General features: G+C 54.2%; 1 protein-coding gene across 2 annotated transcripts in view; it reads left to right on the forward strand.

The window, feature by feature from the left end:
- Window positions 1–12123, forward strand: part of SEPTIN5 (septin 5) — a 78338-nt gene that overhangs the window by 57359 nt on the left and 8856 nt on the right. For both annotated transcript variants that reach the window (XM_075898294.2, XM_006134941.4), the window contains exons 2-9: window positions 1435–1531; window positions 2444–2530; window positions 3859–3982; window positions 4423–4557; window positions 6083–6200; window positions 7265–7366; window positions 8596–8692; window positions 11520–11655. In XM_075898294.2, coding sequence (XP_075754409.1) covers window positions 1522–1531; window positions 2444–2530; window positions 3859–3982; window positions 4423–4557; window positions 6083–6200; window positions 7265–7366; window positions 8596–8692; window positions 11520–11655 — 809 coding nt within the window. In that variant the 5' untranslated portion in view covers window positions 1435–1521. The remainder of the gene's footprint in view (window positions 1–1434; window positions 1532–2443; window positions 2531–3858; window positions 3983–4422; window positions 4558–6082; window positions 6201–7264; window positions 7367–8595; window positions 8693–11519; window positions 11656–12123) is intronic.

The raw sequence follows: 12123 nt of genomic DNA on the forward strand, positions 1-12123 counted from the left end.
TTTAACTGCTGAAATTTTAAAAGCTGGCTCCCTGCATGTACCAGCTCCTACCTGCCCCTCCTCCCCCACTGCTGCCTCTGTGTCAGAGACAGCACCACGGGGGGCAGGAAGGCAGGTCACTCCGCAGGAGCCAGCGCTCGGGTGGATAAGCAGGCTTCCCATAAGCATCAGCTTCTACCTGCTCCCCCCCACCTCACGCCTGTTCCTCTGAAACAGAGGCAACAATGCAAGGGAGAGGTCATGTGTGTAACCATGAAGGTAACGAATGAGCCCAGGCTCACTGGTTAACCATTTAAACGTGTACACTGTCACATTCCTACTGCAGAATGAGCACCACACTGTGTATGTATTCTGTGTGCATACAGGCGTTGCTGCATACGGGGTAGGGATGGGCAATAATTTTTGACTGAGGGGCCACTTCAGAAATTTTTGAATTGGCTTTGGGCAGCCAGAAAAGGTGTGGCCTCAGGCAGAAGGGGCGGGGCTAGAACACTTCAGCGCTTTCCCACCCACAGACCCTGATTTGCCTGGGGGTGGGGGAGCGTGTGAAGTTTTTGACCCCCCAGAGAGCTGGCGGTTCTGAACAGCTGACAGTTCCCTCTAGGCGCCCGTGCCCCTGGTGGTGGGAGAAGACTTCACACACTTCCCTCCCTATCCCCATGTCAATCAGGGCCCGAGGTAGGGGTGGGCAAAAGGGCCTCCATGGGCTGGATCTGGCTTGCCAAGCGGGTTGCTTAGGCCCACGTGTCCCTGCTACTCTCCTGCCCCCAGGCCAATTAGAGCCTGAGGGTGGGGGGAAGTTCACAAATGTTTCTCCGCCCTGCTAGGAGGGTGCGTCTGGATACAGCACTGGAGTCTTGGCAGCACAGGCCCTGTGAATCACACAGGATTATCCGTGGTGTATTGCAACTTCCCCTTGTTTTGGCGAACAAAGGAATTTTAGCCCAGTGGCCTGGGCTAATGAGGGTCCTGGAGAAAATACCCACACTTGGCATCTGTACTGTGCACTGGCTGGCTTGTGGGTTGCTGTGCAGGTTGGGAGGAGGGGATGGGCTTGGGAAGCTTGTAGAAAGACAGAACGCCCGACTGCTCTGGCAGTGGGGGTCGGGGGAGGCTGTGGCCCTGGAGTTCTCTCGCCACATGCTGACAGGAGCCTGCCAAAGCCCCAGAGCAGTTGATTTGTAGGGCATACGAGAGCTCCCTGCATGTCTCCTTGGCAACGCAGGCCTACAAGCACCTGGCCGATTGGGCAGTCTGTGGGGCTGGGCCAAGCACCTCCCTGTCCTAGCTATCTTCTGTGGGGAAATGATCCCCTCTTCTCCCCCCTACTTCCCTCTGCCGCTGTCCTCTGCACGATGCTCTGAGTCAGAATGGGAATAGCAGATCCCTGTGCGCACTTCTCCAAGAGCTGTCCCTGTCTGCCTCCTTCCTCAGGACCACGAGAAGCAGTATGTGGGATTCGCCACCCTGCCTAACCAGGTGCACCGGAAGTCCGTGAAGAAGGGCTTTGACTTCACCCTGATGGTAGCCGGTGAGATTTCCCTGCCACCCCTTGCTGCCTGCCTTCCTGGATAAGGCTCAGTCGCGGCTAGGCCTAGAGCATCTACCCCCTCTCCCAACACAGAGCCTCAAGGTGCAGGCACCCACTGAAAGGAGGGCAGCTGCGTGGGGAGGGGGAGAATTGCTCAGCCAGAACAGGAAGATTGGGTGATGCCCCAAGTTGGTGCCCTGCCCTGGAGGTACCGAAGCTGTTCTGTTGGCTAAGGCCTGCAAATCACTGGGTGAAGCCCTGGGGCCAAGGGAATGTTGCTAATAATGTCTGTGTCTCAGGGTTTCATCTTCTGTGTTTAACCCAAACAGCTTTTTTCACCTTCTGCTGAACCAGAACCGATCCCCAGGCTCTACGACAGACCCCGGAGCACAGCCACAAGTTGGCTGAGCCAGGTGCTCTCTGGCCTGGTCTGATCAGGTCCTGGTGCTGTGGGGAGGAGGCCTGTGCCAACACTTGCCCACCAGCACTTCTCTGTTCTCAGAGACTCTGGCATCGGCTGGATCCTTCCCAAAGTTTTGTTTTCCAGTTTCCTTGCCAAACATTCTTTGACTCCTGCCACCCCAGTCTGCCAGTCGGACACTTACTCCTCCGTAGCCACCCCGCCCTCCCCCCATGGGGGCTGAGTGTGCCTGTGCATCTGACAGCATGACTGCAGGCAGTAGAAACAAGGCTGGTTAGGAGCCGGGGATGGGTGGGGGGTGGGGAACTGGACTCTCCCCTTTATACAGGGTGAGAGGGATCTCACTGGGGACATGCCCCCGCTAGTGTGCAGCTCCCGAAAGGATCAGCTTTCTTGCTGGTCTGGGCTAGGGAAGCAGTAGTGAACACCTTGCTCCAGGATTTCTTCCTAATCCAGTTGCTGGGTAATGTGCTTGTCTTTTTGCTCTCTAGGCGAGTCAGGCCTGGGGAAATCCACTTTGGTGAATAGCCTGTTTCTGACAGATCTTTACAAAGAAAGGAAGCTTCTCAATGCTGAGGGTAAGTGCAGCCCACGGGGAACCCATAGGGGCCTGTTGTTTCCCCAAGGACTAAATCGTTTAAAATCCAGCTCTTGGCTTCCTCACTTCAGCCACAGCCAAACCTCTCCACGCACATCATTATGGCTGCTTAGCTGTCTCCCAAGTGAGCCATACAACCACAAGTGTTATAGCAAGAAGGGTGAGGGGCTGGCATTTCCCAGCACTGTGGTTTCCCCTCCACACAAAGAAAATATGCTGAGTGGCCTGATGATGGAGAGATACTGCTGTTTATTTAGCTCACGGGTGCCTTGGGCAAAGGGGTGCCGCTTCTTTCACTAGAAAGGGTCTCCTTCTTAGGGGGTGGTGTCAGAGGCTGGCCATTTAGATCAGTTGGTTAAGTGTGATTTGGGGTTTTATACTTTCTCCTTAAGTATCAGGCATTGGTCCCTGCCTGTGGCAGGATGCTGGCCTACAATATGATTTTGCATGGCAATTCCTATGATACCATTGAGAACTACAAAGCCTGTGCAGGAGGAAAGGAACATCTGGTAGTATTGGGAGGCAGCTTCCCTGGTAATTAGATCATGGAGTAGGAGTCAGAACAATGATGCTATCTCAGTGTGTGACCTTGGGCAAGTCAGTCTTTGCTCTGGGCCCCAGTTTCCCTGATTCAGGTAAAATGAGAGTAATACTGATCTATCTCATTCATTCATATTGTCTTATCTACTCCCCTAGTCATGGGGGACAAGGCAATTTTGACATATATGCACAAAAGTTCTGTGTTCAGAGTTAGGTGAAAGTTTTCCATTAAAACTGGTTTGGGGTGGAAAATTGGGTTGTCAATTAAGTGAAATTTTCCATGAAAAGCACCTGTTTTGTACAGGAAAATTCATTTTTCACTGGAAAAGTGAATAGCCGAAAATAAAAATATTTCAATTCTGAAATGCTACCGTGGTGCCTTGTGGGAATTGCCTGTTCTCTTTAATGGGCCAGGCTCCCTGGCTGCAGTTAATCTTCCATGATGCACTACTGCCTCTTTCCAAGCCCATGATGTGAAATGGTGCCCAAGCAGGATACCGGGCCTGTAGAGGCAAATGAAACTACAAAGTGCAATGCCCATGAGGCACTGTGTTTCTCATTTCAAAATCAGATATTTTTGTTTTCTCACTTTTTGCCAAAGAAACCTGACACTTTCCAGCAGAAGGCTCCTGGACCTTGTGACAGTGCAGGGTGGCGTGGTGGGAGAAGGCCTGGTGCTGAGGACCAATCCATGTGCAGATGTGGCCTGTGGGGAGCGGGGTCCCCACAGCTAATCACTGGTTGCAGTTCATTTCTTTCTGTTTGAAGAGCGAATCAGCCAGACGGTGGAGATCCTGAAACACACCGTGGACATTGAGGAGAAGGGTGTCAAGCTGAAGCTGACGATAGTCGACACCCCAGGCTTCGGAGATGCTGTTAACAACACTGAGTGGTGAGGGGGCTGGGTCCCGCGTCAGGGGTGCCAGAATTGAGCGGGGGATGTCAGGAGGGCTTTGGCCCCATCACTTTTTACTCACTGCAAGTGTGAGTGACTGTGTGGAGGGGGTAGAGAAAAGCAAGCAGAGGGTGGGACATGGTGGGGGCAGGCCTTTAGGGAGCTTATACCACTCCTGACCCTGGGGTTCTGTCAGCTGCCATTCCCTTCCCTGAGGGTGATGGAGCTGAATCTAAGGTGGGAAGGAGGATGCTGCTCTCCAGCGTTATAGAGAAATCCCCAAATTCAGCCCTTAGCACTGCCCAGGTCAGGGACTTGGGGCTGGGGAGGTGGGGGGCAGGGACCTGGTACCTCCTGGGCTGTGTGTGTCTGAGATGACCTCCTATTAAAAACTGGGCTTGTTGTGTGTTGTGCTTCCCTTACCCCCTCTCCTCCAGCTGGAAGCCCATCACCGATTACATCGACCAGCAGTTTGAACAGTATTTCCGTGACGAGAGCGGCCTGAACCGGAAGAACATCCAGGACAACCGTGTGCACTGCTGCCTCTACTTCATCTCGCCCTTCGGACACGGGTGAGGCACTGCTCTGGCTGGGAGCCAGACTCCGGCCTGGGGCGAGTCTCAGGGTGCTGTGTGTGAGGTTGTCACAAATCCCTAAAGCCCTGCCCCCCTTTGCTTTCTTTCCCCTCTGCTACGGGGGTAGGAGTTGAAGGAGGGCTGGTAGCACCTACACAGTGCATTGCCAAGGCGGTGCTGTGTCATTGTTCATTCTGTGGTGCTGGTGGGAGGCACCCGTGCGCAGATATCATCCTCTTGTGGTATTGTGGGGGGTTGCAGGTAACAAGTCTGAGTGGGATTTGGGACTGGCGGTGCTAACAGCAGGCTGTGTGCTTTTGCCCTAACTGGACCTCCACCATTCCCCTCTTACTCACTGATGTGACACACTCCAGTAACATGGTCCTTGTCTTGTGCGGAGACGTTCCATAGGCTCTGCAGCACTGAGAGTGAGGCCTGATCTCCAGGCACTGATCCCTGCAGACCCATAGGCCATTTCTTTCTGCTGCTCTCCTGTGGGAGCAGGATGGGAGAACCAGCATACAGCCCCATATCTTTCATTCTAGTGGATCTGTGCCCAACACAGGACAGGGTGGGCGCAGAGAGAGATTTCAGCTGCCTTTACATCTCCCAATTCTGGCACCAGCCTGTTCCCTGGCATACATTAACGTGGGCCCAGCAGAGGTACTCAGCTTGCTGGATTTGATAGTTTCATGCTGTGCAAGGTAGCTAAAGTGGGGCCCCAGGGTATAATCTGTAGTGGAGAATATACCCATCCTGTGTCTCTCTGCTTCACTAGGCTGAGCTGTTACAGGCTGGGAGAGGTATAGTCAAGCCACCCCCCATGCACTAGCTGCACCAACTGAGAACTCTCCCTGTGACTTGTAACACTGAAAATGCCCTTGCCCCAGGCTGAGTTTCTGTATCCCCCGACGTACTGCTAAGGGGGTGTCAGGCCTGGGCGTGAATGGGAGTGCCCCTCTTGAGGAAAGGCAGGTGGGTGAGTGTGACGGCATGTCGTCAGTAGAATAGAAGGTTTTATTGCTTCTCAGCGATACAGCACAGGCTCGATGTAGACATAGGAGGATGGGCAGACAGTCTTAGGCCCCTTGAAGGGGGGAAGGGGTTCGCAGGCCTCTGAACCCCCCTATCCTGGTCTTAGTCTGCTTCCTTCATGCTTCCCCACACTGAGAGTGCCCCCTCTCTCCGTCACTGGTCACTCTCCTCCACCTCCCCCCCCAGGTAGCCACACGCCTTCCTTTGTTCAGTCTCCTTCCCCTGGCCAGGTGAAAAGTTGCTAGGCCATGGCCAACCTGCCTGCCCCCAGGGACCGCCCCGTGCTGGGCAGTGCACACAGACACACACACAGTCTCTGCAGAGCAGCATAAGCCAGTAGGGGTCACCCACAGCACAACACAGCAACCAGTGAATGCCAAAGCAGAGCGAACCCAGGGCCACAAGAGTGTACAGCACCCCCCACACGTCCCAGTGAGGTAACAGCGCCAGCCTTGCTAACCCCTGCTGCGCTCCCTCCCTGCCGCAGGCTGAGGCCAGTGGATGTTGAGTTCATGAAGGCTCTGCACGAGAAGGTGAATATCGTGCCTCTGATTGCCAAGGCCGACTGCCTGATCCCCAGTGAGATCCGGAAGCTAAAGGAGAGGGTGAGAGATGCTGCTGTCCTGTTCTGCTCAGAGTGACCCTCAAAGGGGTCAGGTGTCTGCACAGCCTCCCTAGTCCCAGATTCTGCCATAGCCTTGCTCTAAGGAGACCGATTAAGTCCCTCCTGCTGGAGAGGCGAACGATGTTTTTTACGTGGGGACAGCCAACTAGAAGTGAGCAGAACTTGCACTCCCTTACCCCCTTTGTGTCAGGGACACAATGGAATGACCTGACCCAAGGCCCTGTCCCATTGCTCCGCAGGTTTCATGGGGCTCCATGCAAAATAACCCACCTAGGTCCATCTTTACCTAAGGTTGGGTTCCCCACACTGTCTTGGCTCTGACTACAGAGATACCACTCGCTTTGTGGCCTGTAGTATCTCTTCTGCAGGGCTCAGCCAGCCAAGAGGGGAACCAAACTACGGAACCCATCGCTAGAGCCCTGTGTGGATACAAAATTGCATATCCGCATCTGTGTCTGTATCTTCAGAATGAGCCGTGGATATTCGCATCCTCATTTGCGAGTGCAGATGCCCATGGATACAAAGGGTTCTACCCATAGCTCCTGCTACAGTGCCCCCTTACTCCCCCTCTAACTCACAGATGTGCTTAGGTACCCAGGGGCTGAGCTGCTCTTGTTTGTTCCTTCCCATGTGTCACTGTGCAGGGGCATTCCTGCCCTGGAGTTCAAGAAGACAGCAACTAACTAGCATTTATCCAGCCGTCTAGCAGCCACTGGCAAGAGAGGAAATGGGTCCAAAAATCCCCTCCCTGCCTTTCTCTAGATGCCTTAGTAAGCAGCCAGCCCTCATCGAGTCTGATTGGCATCACCCACTTCTCCTCAACTCCTGCATCCCAGAGAGTGCCCTGCAGGGTTTGAGAAGAGTCCACAGTTCTGTGTGGTTCCCACACTGGCATTCCCAGCCTGGGACCTGCCCCTCCTGCGCCAGCAACCAGAGCAGAGAGGCTGCAGTGAAGGTGGCTATGCGTGGGGTTGCATTTTCTGGTCATGCTGACGGGCTCTTGGGTGTTTTTTGTTCTTGTGCCCTTGCCGTCCGGGAGAGCAGATCCGAGAAGAAATTGACAAGTTTGGGATTAAAGTTTACCAGTTCCCAGACTGTGACTCTGATGAAGATGAGGAATTCAAGCAGCAAGACCGAGAGCTGAAGGTGAGGAAAGCCAGGACCTCTTCTTCCAGTTCCATAATTTCATCAGCTAGCTTGTGTGCACCACTGCCCTCTACTAGGCAGAATCAGAGCTATGCCATGTGTGTCAGAGGCCCTGTACTGATAAGTCAGTGGAGATTCTTCTTTATCTCCGGTGTAGCAGCCTGTACTTGAGGAATGGGAGGATCTGAGTTCTGTTCCTGTTGGTGTCAACTCCTGTTGAAGGTCTGGGTGGAGCACAGGGACATAGGTACTGTCCCGTGTGGCCATAGCTTTATGACAGCAGTCTTGTGGGCCGGGTTCATTCCTGGTTCAGTTCCATGGATTTCTCTCAGGATGTGTTTGTCTTGAATCTCCAGGTTGCCTAGCCACAGACTACCACCATATGTGGGGACCAAGGGCTCCTGTCCCTAACCTTTGAAGGGGGGAATTCATTCTCTCTCCTCTTGGCTTCGGGGTGCATCTGGCCAAGTTAGAGCCAGGCTGCCTCTGATGTTTTCAGTTGTGCCAAGGGATGGAGAATCTTTGGGATACCTGACCTGCCCGGATAACCCAGGGTGTCTGAAAAGCAATTACTGCAGCAGTGGGTGCATGGAGTCCCCAAGGTGGGTGTATCCTATGAGGCCAGGTTTCCTGTCCCCATCCCACCAGGAAGGATGCCCTAGCATCAGCCAGTCTACAGGTGTGATCCAGCAATGCCATGGTGGCAGCTCCTACTTCCATGTCCCGGTTTCTGAGTGATGCTCTTCACCAAGGCGCAGTGATTCTCGCCTGCTGAGCTGTTGGGAATGCAGGGCCGGGCATGTAGGATGAAATGCTGTGATTGCACACGAGGCCGTTAGGGTCAGACCATGACCCTTGACCCATCAGCAAGGGACAGGCCCCTTCTCATTCCTGCGCAGGCTTAGGCTGGCTGAACTGGAGCTGAACTAGCAGTAAGTCCCTGAATGTGGCATGTGCGGGACAGCCTGGCTGGGGCAGCGTGAGCTGCCGTCTTGCTAATGGCCTCTCCAGAAAGGAACAACACGGGCCCCTCTCTGGATAATACTGTGTTCAGCACCTTGGAGAGAATGAGGTCCCTGTACAACCTGCCCGCCTGCAGTCCCACCCCAGGCCAGTCAATACAAATTTGTAGGTATCTGAACCTGAGTCTTCTGGGCTCCCAGCTAGCCATGCATGACTCCTGCTGGCCCTTCCCAATCTTCCCCATTGCTCGTCGGCTCTCGTTTCAGGAGAGCGCTCCCTTCGCCGTCATTGGCAGCAACACTGTGGTGGAGGCCAAAGGCCAGAGAGTGCGCGGGCGGCTCTACCCGTGGGGCATCGTGGAAGGTAAGCTGTGTTATCATAGAACACTAGGACTGGAAGGGACCTCGACAGGTCATTGAGTCCAGTCCCCAATGTTCCCCAAAGTCTCCAGTGTTCCCGGGGGCCTGGCAGGGAAGCCAGGAGGAGGAGGGGAGGGCTGGCAGCTCTGGGGCAGAATTACAGCTGGGCAGCTCAGGCGAAGGACAGAGCCCTAAAGGCTGCACTGGGGCGGCCAGGATCTTCAGCTAAGTTGTATGTCTGGGGAACCCCACGGAGTAAGCATGTGTTTGCAGCACATGGTCTGGGACACCGAGGGAATGTCTGGGCTGTGTTCACTGTCTGTGACTGCAGTTCATGTGCACTCACCTGAGTGAGCTTTCATCTAGCTAGCTCAGGTATGGGTAAGAGGGAGGCTGGCAGCGTGGGCTTCAGCTGGGGCTGTGCCAGGTTAAGTGCTCAGGTGGGTAGGTTGCACTGAAGCCAGCGTTCTGTGAAAGAGCTTCACTGCTCTGTTAACCAAAGGAGACAGCTTGGAGCTAACTCAGTACGGCCACTCGAGCTCAGGTCACACCCTCAGACTGCGCCCCAGCACTTGCCATTGGGGGAAGAGCAGGTGTGTTAAACTGATCCCCAGGAGCCTCTTTTGATGCTGCAGTGGTGCCTTAGAAATACCAGGGGCAGGGAAGAGAGCGTGTGCCTGTCTGTCTCTCTGGTTGTTTCGGAATGGAGCAGACTCTGTTTAATGTGCGGGAAGCAGCGTCTCTCCGCTTGGGAAGGCAGGGCACCGCTTGGTTGCTACAGAGCAGCCATTGCTCTCATCGGAGTGAAGATTTACATCCTTCAGCCCTCTGCCCCAGTCAGAAATGCTTCGAAACCGACAAACACGGCACATTGTAATGTGTGCAGTGAGACCCACAATCACGGCACAGCTGGAAGGGGAGCAGCATTGCTGGTCCTGCGGTACGGGGAGACATTAGATAGCAGAACTCCCCACAGAAGAAAGGCTTGCAGTAATTATCCATCGTCCTGCCACATTGTCACCCTATGAACTGCCGCTTGGCAGGGCCAATGCTGGTGGCAGTGGCCTGTGAGCTGCTGTGTAGCTGCAATATACTCCCAATGGGGAGGGTTTGTTGTGTGGATGGGAAGAACCAGTTGTTTTAAATGAGACATGCTGGCATTCTGCTGAGGCAGCTCCCAACCCTCATTTGCTCTGGCTGGGTGAGTCAGTGATGTTCCGAGAGCCCCACAGAGCCCTACCATGCTGTGGAGTGAATATTTCTTAAAGAGCTGGGCTGTCTGCCTTGGCCTATAATTTTCTGTCCTCGTGGATTACAAAAGCCCCTATGAACAGTGGCCTTCAATGAAGGTAGCTACAGATTTGACTCTCCTCTGGCTTGCGGCTGCAGGGTGCTTGTGGTTATTGGGTTGCACACTCAGACATGTGCTAGGAATGCATTGACTGCTCAGCACCCTTGGCCAGGCCAGGTGCATTGCAGCGTGTGTGTCTGGGAAGAAATGCAGTTTGTATGGTCCCTGGTGTGATGTAGCCTGGCTGCCCTCGACGCTGCAAGCTAAAAAAAGAGGAATGGAGGCAGGTCAGAATGGGGACTTAACCTCTGCTGGGACTGACTCTCTTAACTGCACCAATACACAAAGGATCAATTAACTGGAAAATCCTGAACCAAGAAGTCCACTGATGAGGCCTGGGAACAGGTAGAGAGGAAGGGGGTAGTTGCATCAGGGCCCAGCAATTCAAAACAGCAGCAGGCGCCCTGAGCCCTTTAAATTTCTGCTGGAGCACCATGCTACACGCTCTGGGTGGCTCTAACGGGTGCAGGGTGGGGGGAGCTGGCATGTGTGCTCCTGGTGCACAGAAGGCTGCCTGCCCTAGCCCCTCCCCTTCTGCCTGAGGCCTCATTTCCTCCTCTCTCCCTCCCCCCCCCACATCTTTCCCAGAGGCTTGTGGAGGCTGTCAGTGCCCCAGCCAGTGATGACTGTTTCAGAAGAGAAGTAAAGCTGCCAGCTGCGACGCTAGACAGGGGGTGATACTTATTGTTTATGGCAGCACCCACTATGTGCTAGGCACACACGGATGGTGCCCACGCCTTGGTGCAGCCCCTGGCACAGTTGCCTTCCTGTGACTTTACCTCCCTGCTGTGCGTTCCTCCTCTTCGAAAGTAAGGGACTATGGGTCCAATCCAGAATCCATTGGGCTCCATGGAAAGAAGCCCATTGACTTCAGTGGACTTTGGGTCAGGTTCTAAATTCAGGCCAAAGAGAGATCCAGAGACCAGGCCTCCTAAAGCCCTTCTGTTTGATTTCAATTAGTTTCAATTGCTAGCTGCAGTCTCAGAAAGGGTGCCCAGTCTGACGAATACGATGAACATGACCTGGTAACACTTGTCTCCAATCAGAACCCACCTAGTCCCAGCCTGCATGCACAGTCTTTCTTCCCAGACAAAGCCCTGGGAGCCAGGCGCACTTAGCACCTGCCTGCAGGTCAGCCAGTTCAGGCTCTTGGGACCAAGAGGGGAAGCAATCCCTAGCACAGAGGGCCCTGTTGAAAATATTCTGCCTCTAGATCCTTCCCTTTTAAAACAGGGTGTTACCTCGATCCTAGGTGTCCTGATATCACACCAGCAAAGAGGCAGCCCCAGGGCGCGTGGACCCAAGCATTATGGAATGGGTGGGAGGGCAGGAGATGAGGTAGTGGGGCAGTCACCCTGTTGGGATGTGTGTTTAGTAAGCCAGGGGTTGGATGTGGCAAGGCTCTGAAGGGGCCATTGCTCATCCTTGGTGCAGGCATTGTTGGAGTGAAATGCAAGTGCAGTTTGTGCTGCTTTCACAGTGGAAAACCAGGCGCACTGTGATTTTGTGAAGCTGCGGAACATGCTGATCCGGACACACATGCACGACCTGAAAGATGTCACCTGTGATGTTCACTATGAGAACTACAGAGCTCAGTGCATCCAGCAGATGACCAGGTGGGTGCCTGGGGGTGGTGCTCTTCTGTGTGATGGAGAGGAGGGCTGCATCTGGTACCTCTTGGATGGGGAAGCTCTCATCTGCTCCTTGCTAATGGGACTCAGGGGTATTCCAGGTGCTGGGAGGTGCTCTCTGCAAAGATGCAGCCAGATGTCCTGGGAGGGGAAACAACTAGCCAATGGGCCACAATCACAGCATCTCCACCATCTGAGAACCACCGTGGGGAGACTGTATAGCCTGGTCACTGCACTTAGCCTTGGGGTGTGGGCACTGAGATAGATGGGTCCTCGCTCAGGAGCTCGTCTCAGTGCTAGGGAAGAGTAGACCTGATTTAGTGACAGTAATAGGAAATCAACCATCCCCTGGGGAATTGTCTGTGAACAGCTTGTGGTGCCAAAGCAGCAGCCTGGAAGGGAGAGTTGGCAGCTCCCACATCCTCACCAGCTGTGGCCATGTCTTAGTTATGA

The sequence above is a fragment of the Pelodiscus sinensis genome, chromosome Z (genome assembly GCF_052426305.1).
Source record: "Pelodiscus sinensis isolate ZL-2025 chromosome Z, ASM5242630v1, whole genome shotgun sequence".
Lineage (NCBI taxonomy): Eukaryota > Metazoa > Chordata > Testudines > Trionychidae > Pelodiscus > Pelodiscus sinensis.